This window comes from Myotis daubentonii, chromosome 5, assembly GCF_963259705.1.
Source record: "Myotis daubentonii chromosome 5, mMyoDau2.1, whole genome shotgun sequence".
NCBI classification, from domain to species: Eukaryota; Metazoa; Chordata; class Mammalia; order Chiroptera; family Vespertilionidae; genus Myotis; species Myotis daubentonii.
Genome location: NC_081844.1, coordinates 18,616,356 through 18,644,117, shown reverse-complemented (window position 1 = coordinate 18,644,117; position 27,762 = coordinate 18,616,356). Strand labels below are relative to the sequence as shown.

The 27,762-nt window shown below is 47.3% G+C and overlaps 1 protein-coding gene and 1 pseudogene across 1 annotated transcript; one reads left to right on the top strand and one right to left on the bottom strand.

Annotated features, from left to right (window-relative positions):
- Positions 1-88: 88 nt before the first annotated feature.
- SUGP1 (SURP and G-patch domain containing 1) lies at positions 89-27,668 on the bottom strand. Its single transcript, XM_059696087.1, has 14 exons — positions 27,437-27,668; positions 25,597-25,768; positions 20,829-20,929; positions 19,705-19,905; positions 17,581-17,704; positions 17,150-17,250; positions 16,035-16,158; positions 7,415-7,770; positions 2,947-3,053; positions 2,133-2,310; positions 1,793-1,899; positions 1,040-1,185; positions 571-700; positions 89-284 (listed from the first exon to the last, which is right to left on the bottom strand). Exons 1-14 carry the CDS (start codon positions 27,456-27,458, stop codon positions 258-260), a joined length of 1,896 nt encoding a protein of 631 aa, XP_059552070.1. The 5' UTR covers positions 27,459-27,668; the 3' UTR covers positions 89-257.
- On the top strand, positions 5,541-5,729 carry LOC132234770 (metallothionein-4-like; annotated as a pseudogene).
- Positions 27,669-27,762: the final 94 nt, after the last annotated feature.

Genomic DNA, 27,762 nt, shown 5'->3' with positions numbered 1-27,762 from the left:
TCCTCAGGTGCTGGGGAGCCTTCACACAGCATCTCATTCTCACCTGCCCAGCCCAGCTCAGCTGCTGAAGAACAGGAGGGGTCTCTGGTGATGGCACGACCAGGCTCCCACAGTGGGCAAGCATTGGGACTTTAATACATAGCATGACACTTGAGACAACGGAAAGGGCGGGCAGAAATGCAGTCCAAAACATTCTACAGTCCAAGAATGCTTGGTTGGTTGTCTGGAAGGTATGTTTCTGTGTTTCTCCAGAATACTCAGTAGTAAGGCCGCCTGGGGTTGTTCTGTGGGAGGCAGTGAGATAAAAAGGGAGTGCATTAATGCTAAAGACAGATGGCAGCTCCTCCCGCCCAGAACCTTTTAGGGGCAGCTGAGCTCACTCCTTGAGATGGCTGGCTTTGGAGAGGAAGAAGGGGCTCAAATGCAGGTGGAGTGGTGGTGGGGGTTGTTGGTGAGACCGGGACTAAGGGAGGAGGGACACTCTGTTACCAGCACTACCACCCCACTACTGAGGACAGTGAGGAACCAGTGGCCACACCAGAGGAATGTGGGGGATGGGAATGCACGCACCAGAGGGTTGGGCCGGAAGCGGTAAGCCAGCATCATCCTCTTGCGGAAGGCCTCGTACTCGTCATCCTCCTTAGAAAGCTCTGCTGGCCGGTCAATGCCAAAGCCAGCGCCATCCACTGTAGTTGTGCCCCTGTGGGGGATGAGGGAGGGTGCAGAATGTGAGCAGAAAAGCAGGCTGGTGTGAGCAGGAGAGCAGATGCCCAGCCTGAGCTGGGACAGGAAGGCTTAGCCCACCAGCCTGCCTAGGAGCAGCAGCAGCAGCTCAAAGTGGGGCTGTGGGGGCCATGCAAGCTGTGCTGGGCTGGAGAAGAGCTAAGTGGGACACATAGGAGGGAAGAGCCTGAGCTGCGCTAGCCACCACAGTTCACAGCTAGGCCTGACTCTGGCCCAGGGGCAGGACTAGACCCAGACCCTGGGACTAGTTTGGGATACTCCCTCACCCCCATCCTGTATCAAGGGTCACACTCACTTGTTGACTGGGTTCTTGATGCCCTGGCCCTCTGAGCCTAGACCGTCACCCTCCTTCCAGCCCATCTTCATCAGCATCTGGTAGCCAATATTCTCCACTGTCAGCTTGAATTCCTTGTACTCCGAGTAGTCAGGCTCACGGCCTTCCTGCATGACCAAGCAGCTGTCATTCCCTAGGGCCCAAACACGCCCCCTATGGCCTCACTGGCCACTAGCTGGGACCACAGGCCATCTGTCCCCCACTTCAGACCAAGTTCCTCCTCCTCAGGGTTCCCATGGTCACACTCCGTGCTCTCTGGTAACCAAGTCGAAGAAGGCAAGGTGACAGTCACACCGGCCTCCTCTACCATGGGCAAGATTAATGATTCACCTACAAAGAAAAGCTCAGCTTCTGAGGGCGATTTGTTACACAAAGTGTGAAAAAGCAGCCATGGTCAACTAGGTGGAGAGGCTTGTGCCAGTCAGCTGTCTCTCTATGTGCAAAGGAGGAACGTTGAGCTTTCATTCTGAGGAGCCCAGTCCATGGGGGCTTGTGCCTCCCATTGCATTAATTGGCTTCACTGGAAGCAGGATTTCCCAAAGCCCCAGGAAATGTTTCCAAAGTGGCAGCTGAGCTACTTGTGAATTCCCCAAATGGATGTCTGCCAGGAACAGATGCCTCCTGTGGAAGAGGGCCTGGTTCCTCCTGTGTGTGAAGAGGCCGCCTGCTGGACAGGCCCACAGCAGGGCTGATGGCTGGGGACTCCCCATTCACCTTTAGGGCTTTGAAGGTCTCCATGAACTTCTCCAGCTCATCTGGTGGCAGAAAATCTCCGATGAAGTGCTTCCCCCGGCCCATCTTCGTCAGCTGCTCAGCCCACTCTGTCCGGAGAGATAGAAAAGGTAAAAGAAGGAAGAGGTAAGCGGCCGCGAGAGAGGGAGGCAGCTGGGGGGAGACCCTGACCTGAACCCTGCTCCCTCAGGACAGCCCTGCACCACTCCTTTTACTACTGAGAAGACGGAGGCACAGAAAAGCCAAGTCTTGTGCGCAAGGTCTTATAGGCCAACAGGTGAGTGGGGCTTCCAGCCACCCCCCGCTGGAAACCTCAGCGTACCCCGAGTCTTGTCCATCTCCATGCGCCGCAGCTGGTGCTCCCAGGTGCCCAGCTCGCTATCCACCTCCTCGTCACTGTCGTAGCCATGCTGGTGCTGCTGCAGTGCCTTCTCCCACAACAGCTGCATGTCCTGCATCGCTCGCTTGTGCTGCATGATCATGTCGTACATCTGCTGCATCTGTGGGGAGCACACACCATGACAGGGCCTGCACCACATAACCGAACCTCCCCATGTCCCTGTGATGAGAGGCCCCTGTCTGTCTTGCTCAGAACCGGGCATCATCACCATGGACTAAATGAGGGCAACTTGGGCTCCTTATCCCTAGGAATGTTAAGGGTGATGTGACAGAGCCCTGGCCTAGAGGAGGTGGCCAGGGTGAGGCGTTCCCAAGAACTGATAGGCCAGTGCCTCTAGTTCCCCAGGGAAGCAGCAAAGAGGCCAAGCTGACCCTCATCCCAACACTGCCCACTACCAGCTGAGTGGCCCTCATACCACTCAGGGCGCCCAGTGCTAACTAGGCCTGTCCTGGACTGGATACTGGAGGAAACTGGATGGAAAATTTAAGACTACTGAGTGGGAACAGCCCACAGGCACTATGTGGAATAGTTATTGAGCACCAGCTGTGCGGGATGACAGGCCAGCATGAGGAGGCCTGAGCTCTGGGCCCAGCTATACGCTGGGGTTGGCATGGTACTGGTGGGGAACCAGCCTGCCCAGGAGCCTCTCTGCTGACTGTGTGATCACTGCACCATAGGTGAGGGGGGGCAATCTGCCACCAGCAGCTGTGGAGCCTGCTCCACCCTCTGGCCTTACCTCCTGTTGCTCCTTCAGCTGCTTCTTTTGGGCGTCTGACAGTTCCGTGACGCCTACTAGACCCACGGGCTTCCCCTTCTCGTAGCCTAGCCCCTTGAGGTCCTGAACTGGAAACAAGACACAGGTCAGTCAGTGATGGACACATGGGCCTGGCCCTGCTCTTGTGTGTGCGATGCAGAATCCACTCACTGAGCGCGCACAGCAGAGCCCTCGTATCAGCTATTAGTCTCTCGTGTCACATGAGGACCACACGAGTCGCACCTTGCACTGTCATGTGCACCCAATTTCATTCCCACATGCCCTCTCCAGGTAGGCCCTACATCCCCATGTTGTAAACACCAACACCAGAACTCAGAGGTCAGGGGCCTCAAATGAGGTCATATGGCTAATGGGTGACATGGTGGGGACTTTGCAGAGCCAGAGACACTAGAGCAGAGATGAGACGAGAGTGTGTGCACACGCACAAACACCGGCTCATGGAAGGCGATCCTGTGGAGGACAGACACCTAGCATAGACATACACAGGTTTGAGGTCTGGTGTAAGACTCAGCTGTGTGGCTCTGTTTAGCTCCTTCTGGAGAGGCAGCCAGTTGTCCTCACAGCATTTAATTTGGCATCAGCTTCAGAGCTTGGCTGGAGCTCCAGCAGCACTGATTCACGTGAAGATGCTGTGATGGCCCGTCTGGTGTTGGTTTCTGGGGGAGAAGCCAGGCAGATGGGTGGAGAGGGTCCTCTGGGAAAGTGAAGAGAGCTGGGTGCTCCAGCTCCCCATGGCTGGGGCTTTGCCAGCAAGAACCAAATGCAGATGCTCTGTGACCCCAGGACTGTACCTCAATCCCTCCTTGAAGAAGGTCTGTGGGGGCTTTGAACTATATGAGAGCCCTATGCAGAAGGCTTCTATGACAAGAATGAATGTTAAGTACTTTAAAGTTTAAGGGAGACAATAGGATCTACCTATATGTCATCTACAAGAAACTCACTTTAGATAAAAAGATACAAAAAGGTTGAAAGTAAAAGGATGGGAAACAAAAATCCCCTGTAAATAGTACTGAGAGAGCTGGGAAGGATATACTAGTCTCAGACAAAATATACTTAAAGTCAAATAACATTACAATATATAGACTCAATGGTGAAAGACTGAAAGCTTTTCCCTTAAGATAAGGAGCAGTGCAAGTATCCCCACTTTTGCCACCTGCATTCAACATAGCACTGCAGGTCCTAGCCAAAGCAATTAGGGAAGAAGAAGAAAGATGAGGCATTGACATCAGAAAGGAAGAGGTGATATGGTCACTATCTGCAGACGACATAATCTTAAATCCCTAATGAATCCACAAAAGGATTATTGGAGCTGAAAAATGAATTCAGCAAAGTTAAAAGATAATCAATACACAAAAATCAGTTGTATTTCTATACACTAAGAACACATAATCCAAAAATTAAATTTAAAAAGTTTCCACTTATAATAGCATCAAAAAGAATAAACCACTTAGGAACACATTTAAACAAGGAGATGCAAGAACTATAAAACAAAAACTACACGTTAGAATGAATGAATGAAGACCTAAGTAAATGAGAGACATGCTATGTATTCACAGGTTGGAAGTCTTAAATATTGTTAACATGTCAGTGCTACCCAAAGTGACCTACAGATTCAAATGCAATCCCTATCAAAATCCCAACAGTTTTTTTTGCAGATATGGAAAAGCCTATCTGAAAACCCATATGAAAATTCAAGAGACTCCAAGGAATAGCCAAAGCTTGAAAAAGAAGAACAAAATTGGAAAACTAACACTCCTGATTTCAAAACTTACCACAAAGGTACAGTGATCAAAACAGTGAGGTACTGGTGTAAAGAGAGACATACAAACCAGTGTAATAGAATAGGGCCCAGAAAAAACCTTTACATCCATGGTCAACCGATTTTTGACAAGGGTGTCAAGACCATTTAATGGGGGAAGAACAGTCTCTTTAACAAATGGTGTTAGGGCAACTAGATATCCACATGGAAAAGGATAAAGTTGGACCCTTACCCTATATCAGATATAAAAATTAGTTTAAGCCTGCTTGGCATGGTTCAGTGGTTGAGAGTGAACCTATGAACCTGGAGGTCACAGTTCAATTCCTGGTCAGGGAATATACCTGGGTTGTGGGCTTGATCCCCAGTAGGGGGCATGCAGGAGACAGCCAATCAAGGATTCTCTCTCATTATTGATGTTTCTATCTCTGTCTCCCTCTCCTAAATCAATAAAAAATGTATTTAAAAAATTAATTTAAAATGGATCAATGGATCAAATACCTACGTTTAAGCCCTGGCTGGTGGTTCAGTGGATAGAGCGTCAGCTTGTGCACCCAAGGGTCTTGGGTTTGATTCACAGTCAAGGGCATGTACCTGGGTTGCAGGTTTGATCCCCAGCCCCAGTTGGGGCGCATATAGGAGGCAACCAATAGATGTTTCTCTCTCCCCCTCCCTCCCTCCTTTCCACTTTCTCTAAAGATCAATGAAAAAACTATCATCGGGTAAGGAATAACAAACACCTAAATTTAAGACCTAAAACTATACACCTCCCTTCTCCAGCACAGACAGCACCTGGACCATGGACCCCAGGGAATGCTCCTGCTTGTCTTAAGGAACATGCATCTGTGGAGACAACTGCAAACGCACATCTTGCAACTGTAAAACATGTAGAAAAAGCTGCTGCTCCTGCTGCTCCCCAGGCTGTGCCAAGTGTGCCCAAGGCTGCATCTGCAAAGGAGGCTCAAGCAAGTGCACCTGCTGCCACTGAAATGCACCAGTCGTGCTGGGAGTGAGGCCGGGGAAGCATCTGTACAGTGCGTTAGTTGAGAAGTGGAGATGATTGTGCTTGTTATATATCTGCCCCAAAGAGGTGTTGGTGACATTCATGTAAAGTGTTGGAGCAATAAAGTTTTCACTCATGGAAAAAAAAAGACCTAAAACTATAAAACTCTTAGAAGAAAATACAGGGTCACCGTGGCAGGTTTGGCTCAGTGGATAGAGCTTAGGCCTGCGGACTGAAAGGTCCTGGGTTCGATTCCGGTCAAGGGCATGTACCTTGGTTGCGGGCACATCCCCAGTGGGGAGTGTGCAGGAGGTGGCTGATCGATGTTTCTCTCTCATCGATGTTTCTAACTCTCTATCTCTCTCCCTTCATCTCTGTGAAAAATCAGTAAAATATATTTTAAAAAAAGAAAATACAGGGTCAAATTTTCATGCTATGGTTTCTTAAATATGACACCAAAATCATAGGCCACAAACAAAAAATTAAATTGAACTTCATTAACATTTAAAACTTTTGTGAATCAAAAGACACTCTTAAAAGGGTAAAAAGACAATCCAAAGAATGAGAGAAAATATTTGCAAATAATATATGTAACTGGAGTTAATATCCAGAATACACAAAGAACTCCTACAATTCAACGACAAAACCACAAAAAACCCAATTAAAAAATGAGAAAAGAACTAAAATAGACATTTCTCCAAATAAGCTATACAAATGGCCAACGAGCACATGGAAAGATGCTCAACACTATTAGTCACTAGAAAAATGCAAAAACTACAATGTGATCCCAGTTCATACTGGCATGACTCTAAGGCGAGGATGTGGAGAAATCGAAACTCTTGTGCATTGCTGGAGGGATGTAAAATGATGCACCTGCCGTAGAGAACAGTTTGGTGGTTCCTTAAAAAGTTAAAGGTAGCCGAAACCGGTTTGGCTCAGTGGATAGAGCGTCGGCCTGCAGACTGAAAGGTCCCAGGTTCGATTCCGGTCAAGGGCATGTACCTGGGTTGCGGGCATATCCCCAGTAGGAGATGTGCAGGAGGCAGCTGATCGATGTTTCTCTCTCATCGATGTTTCTAACTATCTCTCTCCCTTCCTCTCTGTAAAAAATCAATAAAAATATATTAAAAAAAAAAAAAAGTTAAAGGTAGCCGAAACCGGTTTGGCTCAGTGGATAGAGCATCGGCCTGCGGACTGAAGGGTTCCAGGTTTGATTCCGGTCAAGGGCATGTACCTTGGTTGCGGGCACATCCACAGTGGGAGGTGTGCAGGAGGCAGCTGATCGATGTTTCTCTCTCATTGATGTTTCTAACTCTCTACCCATCACCCTTCCTCTCTGTAAAAAATCAATAAAATATATTAAAAAAATAAAATTAAATGTAGAATCACCATATGACCCAGCAATTCCACTCCTAGGTATACACACAGGAGAACTGAAATAAGGGATCCAAATAGTACTTGTATATGTGTGTTCACAGCAGTACTAGTTACAACTGCCCAAAGGTGGAAACCACCCGCGTCTATTGGCAGATAAAGGATGAACAAAAGTGTAGTCCATCCACACACTGAAATACTATTCAGCCACAGAAGGGAAGGAAGTCCTGACACCTGCTACGTACAACACAGATAAACCCTGACAACGCGATGCCCGACTTCTTGAAAAAGCCCACCTGACAGGGGTGAGGGGGTGGCATCCACGTCTCTCTGCACCAGCTCGGTGGGTGGGAGTTCCACCTTTTCCTCCTCAGGCCCCCATCGGCTCTTTCGCTTCCTCTTCACAGTGGCTGTAGTGGCTGGCTTTCCATGGGCAGCTGGAGCTGGGTTGATAGCAGGTGAGGGGGCAGATGAAGTAGGGCAAGCAGCAGTGAGGGGTACAGATCCGGACAGGATCTCAGGAGGCGGTCTGCGCTGAGGGCAGAGCTCCGGCACCATTTGGGTGCCTGTTGGGCCTGCCCTTGCTTTTCGGAACTCCTCCAGTTTCTGGCGGTAGTATTTGTAACCCTGGCTGCTGGGTTCGTACAGAAAGCTGTAAAGAAGAGTGGAGGGGCACACTGTCAGTTGGGGCAGGAGTAGCATGGGTCTTGTGCAAGCCCCCCAGGTCAGCCAGGGTCACTTCAAAGTCTCCACTATGACCTCCTGTACTGCCAGGCCTCAGTCGCTGCTGGCTCTAGTGACCCAACATTGAAAAATAACGTGGCCTGCCACAGCCTGTCACAATGCTGAGGGCCACACCAACCCCACCCCGACTTTATCGGGTGCTTGTCACAGTTATTGATACACTGCCTCCAAGGAAAATGGTGGGCTCCCTCGGACCTGCCCCACGTTCTGCGAAGCTCTTCCCCTGCTGTCCTAGAGGAGCACTAGAAGTCCTGAGGTGCGAGAGACACCTGGTGTCAGAAAGGACAAGATTTTCCCTAAACTGCACAGCTCAAACACTTGTATTTTTTTGATGCACTTGTGAGAGGTGCCAACAGCAAACAGGGCCAAAACAAAGACAATTAACATAGGAACAAATGGGGACCTGGACTCCAACTCAAGGGCAAAAGTCCCTGCCTTGCTGGAAGCCACAAGTCCCTCAGTCCCCTAAGGGGTAGTTCACCCACCCCAAGGTAGGAACAGGTGGCACTGAGTTCAGAGCTGGTAAAGCCTGCAGCTCCCTCTGCACCTGCCTGTTATCTCTTAGACCAGTGGTTGGCAAACTCATTAGTCAACAGAGCCAAATATCAACAGTACTTCTTCAAAATAGACTCGCCCAGGCCGAAAACCGACTTCTGCACATGGGCCACGAAGTTTCAATCGCACTGTATGTGCGCACCCGCACTTGGTATTTTGGCCACACTCAAGGGGCCAAAGAGCCGCATGTGGCTCACGAGCCACAGTTTGCTGACCACGGTCTTAGACTATGCATGTCCTGAGCCCTAGTCCCACCTCTGGGGTCCACACCAGAAGGAAGAATCATAGCCCATCTCCATGTAACAAGATCTGTGTATATCACAGGTCACATGGCCCTCAACAAGAGGGGCTAGACCTGCACTCACAAACCTGAAGGATTACAAAAGCAACATGCAAGCTCAAGGATGCTGTAAAATTTCTTTTGTATAAAAGACAACAGGAAAAAACCTGTAGACTGTTTCTATGTGTCTAAATAGAGCCAGGAGAGAGGTGGAAGGACCCTCTAGCCTAGACAAACTAATATTGGTACCTAGGGTGGGATGGAAGGACAAGGAAATGGCAGCATCTCCTTTGCACTCCTGGGTCATGATACAAGCATGCACACACCCTTTAGAAAATCCAGTAAGTGACCTTTGTAAAAATTACAGAGGAAACAAAGATCAATAAAACTGTTAAGCCTCTAGCCATGCTAAGAAAAAAGAGAAAACAAATTACTAATCACAAAAATGAAATAGGGGACATCACTACAAATCCTACAAACATTAAAAGGATAATAAAGAATTACTATGAACAACTCTATGCCCAAAAATTTGATAACACACACGAAATTAACTAATTATTTGAAAGACACAATCTGCCAAAACTCATACAGGAAGAAACTGACAACTCAAAGAGGCCTATTTTTATTTTAAAAAGTTGAATCATCCCAGCTGGTGTGGTTCAGTGGTTGAGCACCAACGCATGAACCAGGAGATCATGGTTTGATTCCCGGTCAGGGCACATGCCTGAGTTGTGGGCTTGATCCCCAGTGGGGGGTGTGCAGGAGGCAGCCGATCAATGATTCTCTCCCATCATTGATGTTTCTATCTCTTTCTTCCTCTCCCTTCTTCTCTGAAATGAATTTAAAAATTTTTTTAAAAGTTGAACTAGGCCTGGCTAGCTTGGCTCAGTGGATAGAGCGTCAGCCTGGGAATGAAGGATCCTGGGTTCGATTCCAGTCAAGGGCACATACCCAGGTTGTGGGCTCCATCCCTAGTGGGAAGAATGCAGGAGGCAGCCGATCGATGATTCTCTCTCATTACTGATGTTTCTATCTCTCTCTCCCTCTCCCTTCCTCTCTGAAATCAATAAAAATATATATTTTTTAAAAAATAAATAAAGCTGAACCAGCCCTGGCCAGTGTTTCTAAGCGGTTACAGCATGGGCCTGCAAACCAAAGGGTCACGGGTTTGATTCCTGGTCAAGGGCACATACCTGGTTTGCAGGTTTGAGCCCTGGACCTGTGCAAGAGGCAACCAATTCATGTGTCTCTTACATTGATGTTTCTCTCTCCCACTGCCCCTTCCACCCTCTCTAGAAATCAATGGAAACAGGTGAAGATTAACAAAACAAAACAATTGAACCAGTAATTAATAACCTTCTAAAACAGAAAGCACCATGCCCAGGAGTTCACTGATGAATTCTACCAAATATTTAAGGAGGACATTATACCAATTCTCTATAGTTCCTTTCAGAAAAGAGAAGCAGAAAGAATACTTCCTAATTCATTCAATTACCCTAATACCAAAGCTAGACAAAGACATTACAAGAAAACTACAGACTAACATCTCTCATGAATATAGATGCCAAAATCCTCAACAAAACATTAGCAAACTGAATCTACCAATGTTAAAAACAACTATATACAGGCGTCCTCAAACTATGGCCCGTGGGCCACATGCAAATACAAATATTGTATTTGTTCCCGTTTTGTTTTTTTACTTCAAAATAAGATATGTGCAGTGTGCATAGGAATTTGTTCATAGTTTTTTTTTAAACTATAGTCCGGCCCTCCAACGGTCTGAGGGACAGTGAACTGGCCCCCTGTTTAAAAAGTTTGAGGACCCCTGATTATATACATCACGACCAAGTGGGATTTATGCCAGGCAAATTTAACATTTGAAAATCAAGTAATGTAATTCATCATATCAATAGGCTAAAAAAAATAAAAATCACAAGATCATATCAATAGCTGTAGAAAAAGCATTTGATAAAATACAACACCCATTCATGATAAAAACTCTCAATAAACTAGAATTAGAGGCAAACTTCCTCAACTTGATAAAGAGTATGTATAAAAACACCCACAGCTACCTCATACTTAATGATGAGAAACTTGGAAACTCCCACTAAGAACAGGAACAAGGTAAGAATATCCCATTTCATCAATGCTTTTCAGCATCATACTAGAAGTCCTAACAAATGTAAAAAATGAGAAAAGGAAATAGATATACTAATTGAGAAGGAAAAAATAAAGTTGTCTTTGTCTGCAAATGACATGATAGTTTACATAAAAACAAAAAAACACATGAAAAAATAGACACATGCTCTCTCACTCTCTCTCCTGGAACTAATAACCTATTATATAGCAAGGTTGCAGGGTACTATGTTAATATGCAGATGTCAATCACTTTCTTATAAGCCAGCAGTGCATAAGTAAAATCTGAAGTTAAAAACACAATACCATTTACATTATCATTTAAAAAAATGAAATACGAGAAACCAAGATGGCGGCATAGGTAAACACCAGAGATTGCTGCCTTGCACAACCACTTCAAAAATACAACTAAAAGATGGAACGGACATCATCCAGAACCACAGGAAGGCTGGCTGAGTGGAAATTCTACAACTAGAAGGAAAGAGAAAAGCGTACCGAGACTCAGAGGAGGTGCGGTGCAGAAGTAAAATACAGAGGTACAGAGGCACATGCGGAGAGGGTTGGCGGCTGAGGACACGATTGTCTTTTTCAATCGGGAGGGAGTCTCAAGCTCTGAGCTCCAGTTTCGGGTGAGTCTCTGGGGACTCAGACTCATACGGGAGAAACTGGACTGTCTGGCATCCGTCAGAACTCGAGGGCAGCTTTCACTCGGGGGGTGCTTGCAGTGATTGCAGGGACACTTGAGAAATAGGGCCTCTGAGGGCAGGACTGAGAGCAGCCATGACTGCTCGCTCCGCCCTGTTGATCCCCTGAGACCCCGCCCTGCCCAAGCCATGGAGGCTTTTGCATATAAAGGCCTGGCCCTTTGCAATCTGATAATTACCTAACAAACTGCAGCTGGCCCAAGGCCCCAGGGCAACTTGCATTGCGTCACAGCTGGCTCCTGCTGGATAGCCTCAGGCAGAGGCTAGATTAGCACCACCTGAGAGATCCAGGAGCCAGTGTGCCCGAGATTGCAGCTCCTCTGATTCATAAAGGACACACTCAAGGGGCAGACTCAGTGAGCACCAAAGCCCCATTGAAGCAAGTCTTGCCCCAGAGGGGTGTCTCCAGCACAGAAGTTCTCCCACTGCAGACACAGCTGATTCTCACAGCCAATTGGCCTGGAGGTCAATCCCTCCCAGTGTTACCTATAACAATCAAGGCTTAACTACAACAAGACTGTGCACAAAGCCCACAAGGGGGTGCACCAAGAGCGTCTACCTCAGGTAATTGGGGAGGCTGAGCCACTGGGCCCTACAGGGCCCTAGCACAGAAAGCCATTCTATCAACAGAGGGAAGCATAAAAAACATGCGGAGACAAAGAAACAGGACACAAATGACAGAAATGGAGGAAAGCAAACTACTGGATATAGAGTTCAAAACCACACTTTTAAGGTTTTTCAAGAATTTTCTAGAAACCGCCGATAAACTTAATGAGACCCTCAAGAAATCTAGTGAGACCCTCGAGGTTGTGATAAAGGACCAACTAGAAATTAAGCATACACTGACTGAAATAAAGAATATTATACAGACTCCCAACAGCAGACTAGAGGATCGCAAGAATCAAGTCAACGATTTGAAATACGAAGAAGCAAAAAACACCCAACCGGAAAAGCAAAATGAAGAAAGAATCCAAAAATACGAAGATACTGTAAGGAGCCTCTGGGACAGCTTCAAGCGTACCAACATCCGAATTATAGGGGTGCCAGAAGAAGAGAGAGAGCAAGATATTGAAAACCTATTTGAAGAAATAATGACAGAAAACTTCCCCCACCTGGTGAAAGATATAGACTTCCAAGTCCAGGAAGCACATAGAACCCCAAACAAAAGGAATCCAAGGAGGACCACACCAAGACACATCATAATTAAAATGCCAAGAGCAAAAGACAAAGAGAGAATCTTAAAAGCGGCAAGAGAAAGACAGTCAGATACCTACAAGGGAGTACCCATACGACTGTCAGCTGATTTCTCAACAGAAACTTTGCAGGCCAGAAGGGAGTGGCAAGAAATGTTCAAAGTGATGAATATCAAGAACCTACAACCAAGATTACTTTATCCAGCAATGCTATCATTCAGAATTGAAGGTCAGATAAAGAGCTTCACAGATAGGGAAAAGCTAAAGGAGTTCATCACCACCAAACCAGTATTATATGAAGTGCTGAAAGGTATCCTTTAAGAAGAGGAAGAAGAAAAAGGTAAAGATACAAATTATAAACAACAAATACACATCTATCAACAAGTGAATCTAAAAATCAAGTGAATAAATAATCTGATGAACAGAATAAACTGGTGATTATAATAGAATCAGGGGCACAGAAAGGGAGTGGACTGACTATTCTTGGGGGGGGGGGGAAGGGGTGTGGGGGATGCAGGAAGAGACTGAACAAAAATCGTGCACCAATGGATGAGGACAGTAGGGGGGAGGCGAGGGCGGAGGGTGTGGGGGGGGAACGGGTGGAGGGGAGCTATGGGGGGGAAAGAGGAACAACTGTAATAATCTGAACAATAAAGATTTAATTAAAAAAAAGAAATATGAATAAAAAACAAGATCAAAAATATAAATAAAAATAAAAACATGCAATACTTAGGAATAAGTCTTACAAAATATGTAAAATATCTGTATGAATATAATTACAACATTCTGATTAAAGAATTCCAAGAACTAAATAAATGGAAAGATATCCCATGTTCATGAATAGGGAGACTTCGTATTGCCAAGATGTCAAATCTTCCCAACGTGATTTTTAGGTTTAATGACATTCCGATAAAAGTCCCAGCAAAGTTATTTTGTAGATAATGACAAAATGATTCTAAAGTTTATATTCAGAGAAAAAAGACCCAGAATAGCCAACATAATACTGAAGAACAAAGTTAGAAGACTGACACTACCTAACTTCAAGGCCTACTGTAAAGCTACAGTAATCAAGGCAGTGTGGTATTGATGAAGGAATGGACAAACTGATCACTAGAACAAAATAAAGGACCCACAATTAGACCCACATAAACACAGTAAAATGACCTTTCACAAAGGAGCAAAGGCAATACAATGAAGCAAAGACAGTCTTTTCAACAAACAGTGCTAGAACTGGACATTCCATGAAAAAAAATAAAGAATCTAGACACAGACCTTACACCCTTCATTCAAAAATTAATTATAAATGGATCACAGACCTAAATGTAAAATTCAAAAGTATAAAATTCCTAGAAAATAATATAGAAGAAAACCTAGATGACCTTGGGTATGGCAATGACATTTTAGATACAATACCAAAGACACAATCCAAGAAAAAGAAACTGATAAGCTGGACTTCATTAACATTAAAAACTTCTGCTCTGTGAAAGACAAGGTCAAGCAAATGAGAACACAAGCCGTAGACTGGAAGAAAATAACAAAATATACCATTCTATCCAGCAATCACAGTCCTTAGTATTTATCCAAAAGAGATGAGATTTTTTGTCCACACAAAAACCTGTCCACAGATGTTTAGAGTAGCTTTCTTCATAATTGCTCAAACTTGGAAGGAACCAAGATGTCCTACAGTGGATAAACTGTGGTGCACCCAAAGAAATGAGCTATGAAGCCCATGAAAAGACATGGAGGAAACTTAAATGCACATCGCTAAGTGAAAGAAGCCAATCTGAAAAAACTACATACTATATGATTCCAAAGCTAACACTTATTGTTTTCCAAGACACACAACTGCTGGGGTGTGCCCGGCCCATGGGGGGAATCAGGAAGGCACAGAAGGGCCAGAGCAGCAAGTACACTAGGCGGCTGTTTGATTTGGGGGAGAGAAGAGCTGTCTCACACCTAACCCCACATGAAGATCAGTCAGTGTGGAATGAACCTGTACACCCTGACCAGGCCCAAATACCCAATCATCTCCCATTCATTCCTCGCCAGTGCGTGGAGTGCCAGCTGTGGTCCCTTAGCAGCTCACCTTCAGCCACTTCTCCTCAGGGTCCATTCTCATCCTAGGCACTCCCCCACAGCTATCCTCGACCCCTCAGCAGCCCTCTGCAAACCTTCTCTGCCTCAACCCTCAGCCTGGAATGATTGATCACCCTCTATGATTGTGGTCAGTGATCCTGGACGCACAGTTAGCCCCATCACTCCCTATGCAGACCCTCCAAAGACTCTCAATGAACACCTGAGCCTCTTGGGACCTGGCCCTGACGGGCTCCACAGCTTGTCTGCACAGAATGTCAACGCTCACCCTGCACTCCAGCCGCACTGGCACGGTGCCCGGCATATCAACTGCTTCACTCCCGCGTAGTGGTCCTTCTGGACACCCTCCTCCTGCCTACCACCCACTCTCGCTTCCTTCCTCCTGAGTGCCTGATGGTGTCTCTGAATCAACCAGCCCAGGTGCCTGCTGCTCCCGCACTTTTTGTTATAGTTGCCATCACATCTCCTCACTTGACTGGGTGGGGACTTGTGGCCAAAAGTGTCCTCACAGATGCATCACCCCATGTTGGATTCAGTGTCCACCTCATCAGCCTCTGCCAGTACCACCCTGCAACAGCAACTGCGACCCCCCCCACCCCCCGCCCAAACTCCCCTGGCAAAGATGAGGTGCTAAATCCCACCAATGAATGAGTGAGTGGGTTAACAGACCTAGCCTGAAGGCCTGGGGTGTGACTTCATGGCTGGGGACAGTAGGGGGGTCAGGATGCTTGTCCCATCCTGTCCATGGAACCTGCACACAGGCTAGGGACTCCCACTCCTCAGAGCCTGAGGTGCCACACTCCTGCTTTCTTGCTGTTCCCCTCGTTGTAAAGATGAGACCCTAAGAATACACACAATGAGCAACACAGTTTTGTGAGGTTCTGCTAGAGGGCCTGGCCTGGCCTGGCCCCACCGTGGGGCCACTGTCTCTGTTACAAAGGGAGCCGGGCAAGTGCTAGAGACTTTCCCAATGAGGCACCTGGAAAAACACAAGGGCCTCAAAGTCCCTGCCACACCTGCCGCAGAGACAACTCCAGGCAGTGGTGTGCACTCGGGGAGTAGATACAGGGAGGCAAGGCTGGGCTCTGGGGCCAGAAATTCCTAGAACTGAGTCCTGGCCCTGCCAGCTTCTTGCCACGGACTCTGGCCTTAGGACCACCAAGCCTGTGACCAGGCTGAGGGGTCAAATCTCTGGTGGGTCCCTCCTTACCTGAATGCCTGGTTCTCACGATTGTTTTGGAGGGCGATGGTTTCCACCTCAGGACCCCCATCCGCTATGAACCTGGCCAACTTTTCTGCAAGGTTCTTGACCTCTTCGTCCTCTGGGGGTGAAACTTTAAGCAGGCTGTCAGTACTGAGCTCAACTCACCACACCCAACAGCCTAATTTCTGCTAAAAACCCCATGGGCAACAAGAGGGGTTTATTTTAGAAACAATGCAAAGAGAAACAGGCAAATGGGAATCAGATTATTACACTGAGACCAAACAGTTAATACTACAACTTATTCTGAGCCCTGCTCCCTACCCCTTCCCACCCATAGGTCTTGGGGGGCCTGGGACATTGCAGCATAATATAAGGGAAGGTTTGTGTCAGGCCCAGAGGGAAGACAGGAACCCCCACTTTGGTCTTTCTATAGGGGGCTGCCCAGCCAGGTCACATGGGGAGGTAAGCGTGGCCCTCCTCCTGGGGAGGTCAGTGCAAAGGCAACCTGCCGCAGGAGACACGACAGAACAACCTCTGTGGCCCATGTCAGGCCTGAACATCAATTCCTCTCACCCACCAGCACTAGCTGGGATACTCATTAAAGCTGGAGACCATCCCGCCTCTTCCCCATCCACTGACACTCATCCCATCAGATATCACCAGCTGATTGTTTCTGCCCCCTCAGCCCCACTCCTAGGTGTCAGACGCTACATTTGTTTCTAGGGTTGGTAGGCATTCATTAACACTTGTTAAAATGACCATGAACCAATAGGCTAGCACAGCGGTCACCAACCTTTTGGACCGCACAGACCACCAGTGGTCCATGGACCACCGGATGATGACCGCTGGGCTAGCACACCTTCCCTCTGTCTCTTTGCATGTACAGGGCTGAGCTCCTGAATACAACCTTGACCTTGGTCCTCAGACCTCCCCCCCTCCTCAGAGCACTGGTGAAAAGGGTGGCACTAGCCCTAGCTTGACCCTGGCTGCGAGGGAGGGCACAAACCAAGGACATCAGCGCTACCCCATGCCATGGCACCCTCTAGGAACCCTGATTTCACCTGGGGAGCAATTTGTCCATGCACCTCCCCAGAACCTCCCACCCCCTTCTACCCACCTACCTTTCTGAGAGGTTGTCTGCAACTTCTGTGATTCCTTCCTTATCTCAGCCACCTTCTTTCTGTAGTAGAGGAATTCCCTGCTATTCTTATCATGCAGAAACCTGAAGAAGTGTTTTGCAAAACAGAAAGGAAGATGAGTAACGAGGACGGGTAGACTTGTGCAGCATCTGAAGACAAGTTATGCAAAAGCAAGCTGACAAGCACAGATGCCTTGACAGAGCCCAAAATTAAGTCTCCGCATCACATTGGAGACTTTTTGCAACCTTTGGTGTAAGTTATAAAGTGCTTGGAACAGCATCTGGCCCACACAGGCAAGCACCCAGCCCCAGCCAGCCTCAGTCACCACAAGAATTTTACAAAAATGTCTGCACACACTACTGTGTGGCAAGAACATTAAGTACCAGTGACCTTCCCCTCCCAAAAATACTTACGAAAACGCTGGGTTATCCTTGTAGTTCTCCATAGCTACTTTTTCTAACTCGGGGCCTCCTTCTGCCACAAAGCGGGCCAATTTCTCTATCACTTTCCGAGTCTCGACTCCCTCTGGGGGTGAAACTTTAAGGAGGCTGTCAGTACTGGGGTTCAACTCACACACCCCACAGTCAACAGGCACACTCTCTCTACGGACCACAAGGACAAAGGGGTAGGGGAAGAAGAGGGTGAAATGCAGGAGGTTGTCAGGCGTCCCGGGTCCATGCACAAAGCACCGTGACGAGAGGGGAGTTGGTCTAAACAGTTTTCACGAGACACACTGGGTGGGAGAGAAGTGTGCGACCCTCTCAGAGGCTGAGCCGATCCACAGGCTGGAAGGGAGACGTTTGAAAACATAGCCAGCCTCTCCCCACCCCCCCGCCCTTTATTTTAAATGCTTAAGTCTTTTCTTTATTTACCAGCATTAAGAATAATAAATTGGTCCCTTTCCATCCTTCAAAGATGAAAAATTCTTTTAAAATAGCATTACAAACTCTGATTTAAACACATTGGGCGGGTTTCAATCCACTGCAATTAATGTCATCATAGAGGCTCAATCGTCCCCTCTGTGGCTGGTAGAGCCTCTTCAAGCTGGGTACTGAGGCCTTTGAACATGGCCCCCGGTGTCTTGATGGCCTCCTCACTATCTGCTGGCACAGGGTGCTCCAGGTCATCTGATACACTTCCTGCCCAGACCTAGAGCCAGCCATTCTTCCAAGAAGTCCTGGTTTTCGTGAGTGAGAAAATGTTTCCAGACCACCATCTGGGTGCTAAGGATGCTCACTGCAAGGAGCTTAACAATTACCTCAGCTTTTTCAGAGAACAGAGGTATAAAAATACATTTTTGTGTTTGCATTAGCCTCCCCTTTGAGCCATGTGGAACTTGCTTTTGTCTTTTTTGCTGGACTTTTTTGGAGGGCATCTGTCAGCCAACATACAGTCCTATCCCCTTTATGAGAACTCCCAAGAGAAAGTTCTCGCTGTCAGTCAGTGCCTAGGAACGTTTGCTCCTTTCGGCAATGGGGCTAGAAGACACTGAGCCTGTGGCCAATCTTGTTCCTCCTGTTGCTTGGGCTGCCAAGAAGCTGGGGGTAGGGGAAGAAACATGTGATCGCACCCTCCTCCTGCATACCTGACGATGACCCTGACCTGGCTGCCTTTACAAGCACAGGTGCTCTTCTGAGGCCTCCTCAACTGCAGGTCTCAACAGGCCTCAAGGGCCTTGAGACACCCACTGCCTCTTGTAAAGTGGAGGTTCACGGCAGGGTACAGTCAGAACTGCCAGGGCACCTCTCGAAGGAAGCACCATCCTCTCAGGCTCTGTACTAATGTTCCAGACTTCAAGGTTCGCCACTCATCTGCTCAGATGTATGGTCTGAAGCTGGCATCCTCATCCCAGAGCCAGAGGAGTTTAGAGGCTGTTATGGCAGACCATACAGTCACTTCAGTCTGTACTCAGTCAGGATAACATGACTCAGCCAGCCAGCCTGGGCAGAAGTAGCCTAAGACTCCAAATGGCTCAGGTGGCACTGAAGCCTTGTTCTGAATATAGGTAGGGCTAGAAGTATTAGAAGTGCCACCACTGCCACCCTCTGCCCTCCTACACCTTGGGGCCTAGACTAACTCACCCAAGGCCAGTAACTGTCATTCCCCAGACAAAAAAATGAACTCTTCAACCTGCAGGCTCGTACCTCTGGCTCAGACTGGCAGGGACAGGAACTGCATTAAGAAATGGGCTTCTGGGCCTCAGAGGGCTCGGAGGGCATGCACCCAGATTGGGGAGCCACGGAAGGTCCTCCTTATGTTGGGAGGAAAGTGCAAGTGAACACTCAATGAGGATACCCCTGCCTTGGCTGGAGGCCGGGCCCCAGAGTAGATGATGGGTCCCACAGCTCCCAGGATGAAGCCCACACTGCAGCCCCTCCTCACCCCCTTCCTTTAACTGCACCCCCTCACCCCAGCGGCCTCACCTGACTGAAGTCCCAAGTACCCCATACTCCTGGCCATGCTTTCCCTGCTGACTGTGGATCTGCCCCGGAGCTGGAAGGCGGTGGGAGAAGGAGGGCGGCAGCCCCGCACCTTACCTTTGATCTCCAGCCACTGCTCATAGTCTTCCTCTTCGTCCTCATCGGGAGATTGGAAGACACTAGGGCGGCTGGCCAGGGGCAGCTGCTTAGCGTGCACATAGTTCTTCACCTGGTTCAGTGGGCTGCTGATGAGGGGAGGCCTCTTCCCAGCACGGGGCAGTACTCGAGGTGGGGCGCTGGGCACGCTGGGGGGAGCATCTTGGGAGAGAAGGACATATACTTGTGCTCAAGCTCTGCAGTGCACCTTTCCCTATCTTCCCACCTAATCTGAGTGCCGTCAGTCCCTGGGGGCTGGGGTCCTCAGCTTCCAGCATAGCACCTGGTGGGTGGTGGGTGTTCAGAGAAGACACCACCCCATTTTACAGATGAGGACATCAAGGTTCACAGATACATGACTTTTTGGTTATCTAGATATGACCTGAATCCCACATCCAACTTACAACCATTCCCTCTGGTTGTCAGTGGTAAGCTGGAACAAGCCTATTCTGGGCTTTTCCAACACAGCTCATAACCCGTGACCCTGCGATAAAGACGAGCCTGTTCTTCCTCTCCGTGGGTGAATTTGGCCTAAACTTTTTTTTAGCTGTTACCTAGGAAACCTGACAAAGGTCAAAGGTCATCTGTTTTCACCATTAACTTCCTTTTATTTATTTTTTTTTACCATTAAGTTTTTTAAAGTAAAAATAAGCTCTGACTGGTAAATTACACAACCACAGTTATGGGTGGGCTCCCCAGGGCTCACATGCGACCTGGCATGTCGCATGGATTCCTATGAAAGGGGGCCCCATTCCTCACACTTGAGCTGCTGCTCTGACCACAGCCATGGTCTCACAGCCCTGGGCCTGCTTAGTCCTGGTCCCCATGCTCCTGGACAGAAACCTGGGTTGTCTCTGCTCCTACAAGGTAAGCATCTTGAGAGCAGGTTCCATGCTTTCTCCCTGGGTGTTTAGTGTGGAAATGAGTGAAATGAGGGTGCTCAATAAACTCGGGATGAGAAGAACAAATCTGAGGCAGAACCTGCCATTTCTAGGAAGCCAGGGATACCCGGGAGGAGAGAGCAGGAGCATGAACATGAGCCTGAGCCTGAATAGGAGGAGATGGGATGGGGAAACTGCACTTACCTGTGCTAGTCTGCGCCTTCTGCAACTTCAGAAACTGCTGCAAGAAGCTGCCGTCATTGGCAAACTTGTTGGAAGCGGAAGAGTTGTGTGTGTTTGCAATTCTAGACCCAAGACAAAATATACAGAGGGTGAACTTCTAATGGAGGGGCTGGGGCATGCCTTGCCTGTCTCGGCTCCACACCCACCCAAGTTCTTACCTGGTGAAACCCAAAACCCACCCCCAGATGTGTCTTGGGGACTGCTGAGTGCAGAGAGCTACCTTCAGAGTTGTAAGGCGGGAACAATCTTGTTCTAGTCAAAGCAATGCTACACATATTGATGTCAACTCTATCGGACTATTGACCCTCCCACTCCAAATAGCCTCTTCAACTCAGAACCACTGGCTCTCTTCCTGCACCAACTCCTATCCTACCTGGTGTAAACAAATTATCTGAGCTGCTACTGGGTACCATGTCTGTCTTCTCAGCTAGACTTTAGAATTATCCAAAACAGTGCATGTGTATGTGTTTTTACTGTGTGTGATGGCATTTCTGGGCCTGGTTCGGCCAGCACTTCTGTGAGGATTACACACATACAGGAAAACACCCAAAGCAATCTCTTGGTGCGAGAATTACAGGGGGATTATATATTTTTATTTTCTCTCTTTTTTTGCAAATAGTATGTTTTACTTTAAAAAAATTTTTTTAATCTTTTATTTTTTAAAAAAATCTGTTTTAATTGATTTTTAGAGAGCGAGGAAGTAAGAGGGATAGAGAAATAGAAACATCAATGTGAGAGAAACATCAATTGGCTGCCTCCTGTAGGTCACCCACCGGGGATTGAGCAACCCGGGCACGTGCCCTGATTGGGAATTGAACCGGAGATTCACAATCAAACTGGAGATTCACAATCAAACTGGCAACTTCTTGGTTCCTGGGTCGATGCTCAACTGCTGAGCCACACTGGCCGGGCTTAAATCTGTTTTTAAAAAATTAGCACAAGCCCAGCCAGTGTTGATCAGTGGTTGAGCATTGGACCATGCTCCAAGAAGTCGCCAGTTCAATTCAGGGTTAGGGCACATGCCTGGGTCACTGGCTCAATCTCCAGCAGGGGGCATGCAGGAGGCAGCCAATTAATGCTGATGTTTCTCTTTCATCCATGTTTCTGACTCTCTCTCCCTCTCCCTTCCTCTCTCTCTAGAAAAATAAAAAAAAAACATATTTTTAAAAAATATATAAAAATCAGTACAAAAGCAAAACCAGGGGCCTGAATGCTTAATTCAAATTCATTTTTCCCTATCATAAAAGTATTAGAGCTCATTATAAACAAACAAGAATGTAGAAAAATTAAAATATAGAAAGCAAAGAGGAAAACTCAATTTCTTCCACTTCACAATAGCTACTATTAACACTCTGGTATATATTTTTTATTTGCCCCTAAGTTAGAAATAGAAGGAAATAAGGCTGTGATCATAGAACGTGCCCTCCTTCCATTCTCTATTGTAACATACATCCTGTACCAACCTCAAAAATTCCTCATATATAGTGTTTCTAAAAGCCGAGTAACAATCCATCATACAGATACACCAATAATTAGTAAGAGCTCAGGGAAGCCACAGATCTAGACTTTTTCCTTTAAAATTAAGTGTTACTAGAAATCTGTTTCAATGAACTAAAAATGGAAATAACCTAAGTAGTCAACAAGGGACACTGGCTAAATAAATTATGGCCCCTGGCCAGCATGGCTCAGTGGTTACAGTGTTGGCCCATGCACTGAAGAGTCACAGGTTTCCTTCCCCATCAAGAGCATGTACCTGGGTTGCAGGTTCCATCCTGTCACAATTGGGCATGTGCAGGAGGCAACCAATCAATGTTTTTCTCTCTCTCTACCCCTTCTTTCCCTCCCTCCCTTCCACTTTCTCTAAAAATCAACAGAAAAAATATCCTTGGGTGAGGATTAACAGTAACAACAACAAAAAAGTAATGAAGCCCTCACACACACTACAAAGTGGTGAACCCTGAAAGCATTACGTCTAGTAAGAGAAGCCAGACACAAAAGTTCACCTATCATGTAAAATATCTAGAATATGTATATCCATGAAGACAGAAACTAGATTAGTGGTTGCCAGAGGCTTGGGAAGGAAGAATGGGGAGTGATGGCTACTGGGTATGAGGTTTCTTTCTGAATGATAAAATGTTTTGTAATTAGATAATGGTGATAGTTGCACAGTGCTGTGACTATACTAAAAATCACTAAATCATACAGTTTAAAAGTTCAATGTTATAGCATGTAAATTATATCTCAGTAAGAATAAAACTTAAGCCAGGCCGGTTTGGCTCAGTGGCTAGAGCGTCGGCCTGCGGACTGAAGGGTCCCGGGTTCGATTCCGGTCAAGGGCATGTGCCTTGGTTGCGGGCACATCCCCATTGGGGGGTGTGCAGGAGGCAGCTGATCGATCTCTCTCATCGATGTTTCTAACTCTCTGTCCCTCTCCCTTCTTCTCTGTAAAAAATCAATAAAATATATTAAAAAAAAAAAAGAAGAAGAAAACTTAAAAACTGATGGTTCTAAAGAGTTGTGATTTGGGGAAAAGTTTTTCTTTTAAGAAGTGTGTTAGGGGGGGCGGGGTGTCCCTGGCTGGGTGGCTCTGTTGGTTAGAACATCGTCCCATTCACCATAAGGTTTCAGGTTTAATTTCCAGTCAGGGCACATAGTTAGGTTGCCGGGCTGACAAGGTAGTGGTGAGTATGGCAGGCAAACGATCGATATGGGTTTCTCTCTCTCCTCTCTTTCTCAAATCAATAAAAACATATCCTCAGGTGAGGATTTAAAAAAAGTGCCAGGGAGGCCTGGCCAGGTAGCTCAATCCCTGGTCAGGGCACATACAAGAATCAAGTAATGAATGTATAAATAAGTAGAACAACAAATCGATGTTTCTCTCTCACCCTTCCTCTCTTTCTCAAGTTAACCAATAATTTTTTTTTTTTTTTTAAATAGTGAGGCAGGGAAAGCAGCACACAAATTTGATCACAACTTCATAAAACAAAGCAAAGATGTGGGAAATATTATCAAAATGGTTGTCTTGAGGCAATTTGAGTATTTCTTATTCCTTCAGCAAGAAATTTAAATGTTGGTGTTCTATGCTTTTATTTGCATAGCTACCTGTACCGTACACCCACCCACCTGACGTTTCCTTTCAGCTGCCTGATCCTGGAGCTGTGATCCAACAGCCTCCAGAAGACCCTCTTGGATGTGATACAAGTGCTTTCCCATTTGGTAAAAGTCCTTCCATAAACTCCAGGGTGAGAACCCACCCACTGACAGATCTCTCAACATCCAGTCCCCATGTTCCTGGGTGCCCTGGAGGTGCCAGACCCTGGGTTCCCACAGGAATAAGGTCTAAATCAGTGACGGCGAACCTTTTGAGCTTGGCGTGTCAGCATTTTGAAAAACCCTAACTTAACTCTGGTGCCGTGTCACATATAGAAATCTTTTGATATTTGCAACCATAGTAAAACAAAGATTTATATTTTTGATGTTTATTTTATATATTTAAATGCCATTTAGCAAAGAAAAATCAACCAAAAAAATGAGTTCGTGTGTCACTTCTGACACGCGTGTCATAGGTTCGCCATCACTGGTCTAAGTCCTACCCTTCAGGAGAAGCCACAGACTCTTAGAAAAGGTGGAAGCTGGGACAAAACTTTGTGGAGGGTTAACAGGTTCACACTTCAGACCACGTAGGAAGGGGGCCCCCTCTGACTGTCAACCTCTTATCTGAAGTTTTTGGATTTTGTCACCCTGATCACAGATCCCTGCTCAAAACTCTTGGGTGCCCACAGTGTTTCTCAGGACAGGCAGAAGACAACCGGCCTGAGCTCTCTCCTGCCTGACACATGGAAGGCTCTCTCCTCTTCTTGCCTTCTGCCGACAGGCCTTTCCCTACTTCCTCAATGGGCTGGCTCTGCCTGGGTTTTTAGAACACAAAGTCTTGCTCAGCTGATGTGGTTCACTGGTTCAATTCCCAGTCAGGGCACATGCCCAGGTTGTGGACTCAAACCCCAATAGGGGGTGTGCAGGGGCAGGCGATCAATGTTCAATGTTTCTCTCTCATCGATGTTTCTCTCTCTCTATCCTTCTCCCTTCCTCTCTCTCTAAAAATCAACAAATTTTATATATATATATACACACATACACATAATGTGAAGTCTCTTCTGTACTCTGACAGTGGGAACACACTGCCTCCTGTTACCCACTGGCAACTCTGGTATCCTCAGGTGAGGATTAAAAAAAAAAGTGCTGGAAAAGCAGCACACAAAATTAATCACAACTTCGTAAAACAAAGATGTGAGAAAGGAATTATTATCAAAATGGTTGTCTTGAGGCAATTTGAGTATTTCTTATTCCTTCATCAAGAAATTTTAAATGTAGGTGCTTTATGCTTTTATTTGCATAGCTACCTGTACCGTACACCCACCCTCCTGGTGTGAGCCCCATAACAGCAGAGACAAGGTCTGGGTTTTTTGCTCTGTGCTATACCTCTGACCCCTGGCCCACAGGTCGTCAGCAGTAAATAACTGCTGAGTGAAAGAATTGGCAGGCCATCCGCTGGGTTTCCACACACCCCTGTGTCTCTCCTAACATTCTAAGCCTCCTGAAAGAGAGCAGTTGTGTCACTCCCTGCACCATCAGGCTGTGACCGGGTGCAGATATAACACGACTGCTCTTATAAACAAAACCCTCTGCCCGTGACCCTCGAAGACCCAATCCAGCCTCAGAGTGCACTTACTCGCCAGGATGCGGGGGCTGAGGGCTGGACACCTGATTCTGCTTGGCTTTCTGCTCCATTCTGGCTTCAATTTCCCGTTTCTTCTGAGCAATGAGTTCTTCCTGATGAAGGATGTTCATGTTCATTTTTCCAGACTTGGGAGGAGCAACCCCAAACCACCGGTTAGCCTTTCCTGGGGAGGGAAGAGAAACACATCAGAAACCATCTTTGCGTCACAGTGGCTGCTGCTTGTAGCAACGGACATTCAAACTAACATTCATACATATCCACTCATTCATTTATTCAGCAAACATTTACCGAGCTATATACCAGGTGCTGTGCTAGGTGCTCAACAAGAGAGACAAGGCCTCTGCCTATGTGGAACTCAGGTCTGGCTAGGGAGACAATAAACTTGTAACAAAAAAGTAGCTGCAAAATCATGATAAGAGCTCTATGCTGGAAACCAAAAAGGATGAGAAGGCATGACAGAGGAGCAGCTATAGCTAGAGCAGCCAGAAAATAACCATTTGAAGAGGAATAACCATAAAGAGCTTCCTAAAAAGCCACATAGGGAACAATCTGGGCAGGGTAAGGTGCAGATGCAAAAACTAAAAGTTGGATAAAGCTCGGTGCATTCAAGGACCAGCAAGGGTCCAATGTGGCTTGAGCAAGTTGTTCCAGGAATGAGAGTATAAGAAAGGGAGTCTAGATTTTACTTTAAGGTCTTTGGAAAGTGTCAGGGAGTATCAAGCTGACAATATCCAATAGGTATTTTTAATTTTAAAATCATTCTGGCTACTACTTGGAGAGAGTGCGTAGGCAGCAAACAGACCAGCGAGGAGGCTTTCTGGCTCCAAGCAAAAGATGATGTTGTCTTCAGACATGGGCATTGGCTGTGAAGATGGAGAAGACACCTCTAAATTTCCCCATGGGATTCAGAATAAAATCCAAACTCTGAAAGTCAATTTTCAAGGCCCTGCCAGAGATGGCCCCCCCTTCCCCATCCTTGACTTTCTTCAAAATGGCAAGCCAGTCCCTCCAAGGCCTTTGCACTTGCCACCCCCACCCCCAACCCCCCTTGGTGTGGAAGGCTCTGCCCCCCAGGCCTCCTTCTCATCTCAAATGTCTTCTACTCAATAAGGCTTTCTTTGGTCACCCAATATCACCAGCCTCCAGCCCCACTCTCTCACATCATAACTCTCTTTGCATAAATAGTTCCTCTTGGTGCATCGCCTGACACCCATTAGAAAGTGATCTTCAGGAAGGCAGGGCCCTGTTTTGATTACCACTGCACCCCCAGCGACCAGCACAGCGCCTGGCACACAGTATTCGCTGAATGGGCGGGCGAGTGTATCCATTCTGGGGTGGCTAGGGCTGGAAGAGATGGAAGGGCAAGGCTTGTGGTCAAGTGGAGGCTCGAAAGACTCGGGAATTTATGTATCCAGGACATGTCTGAGAGCAGTTCAGAAAAACAGCTTTTCCAGAAAGCAGCACACAGGCCAAGAGGCAGCTGCTGCGAAGAGAAGCGCAGGACAGCCCCAAGGCTGCCGCTGTTTGGGGGAGCGGAGCTCGGAAGAGCCCTGAAGGTGGTTTATTTTTCGGAAAGCCGACGCAAGACAGACCCGGTGTCTGCCTTTACGGAGGAAGCCAAGCGCCCTCAGCAAACCAGGCCCAGGGTAGGGGACAGCAACTGGGTCTGAGACCTCGTCAGGCGGGGGAGGTGCAGAACCCGTCGCTTCGGGCCGCCCAGAGGCTGAGGGGGAGGACCGGCGGGTTGGGGCAGACTCGGTCAGAGGACGAAGCGGAGACGCGAAGCTCGGAGGACGCAGACGGGAGCATGAAAGGAGGAGGGGGCTGTTACCTGCAACATCCCGGTTGTCCATCTTGAGACTCCTCCAATCCCACAATGCTCCGGCGCCACCTGAGGAGGCATGTTATAGTGCGCATTGCCTAATGGGAGATGTAGTCCTCATTGGCCAGCCACGCCCTGCCACTGAGGGGACACCTGGGACCTTTTTCGCAGGAACGCAAACCTCGGCCTCTCTGCAAGGTCTGGTCTCAGTCCCACAGACTAGAAGGCGTCGTTTTTTTCCACACTTTCCGGGAGTCGCAGCCACTCCAAATTATAAACTACATGTTCCAGGATGCTTTGTGCGGCAGCTATCGCGAGGGACGCGAAGAGTGCCG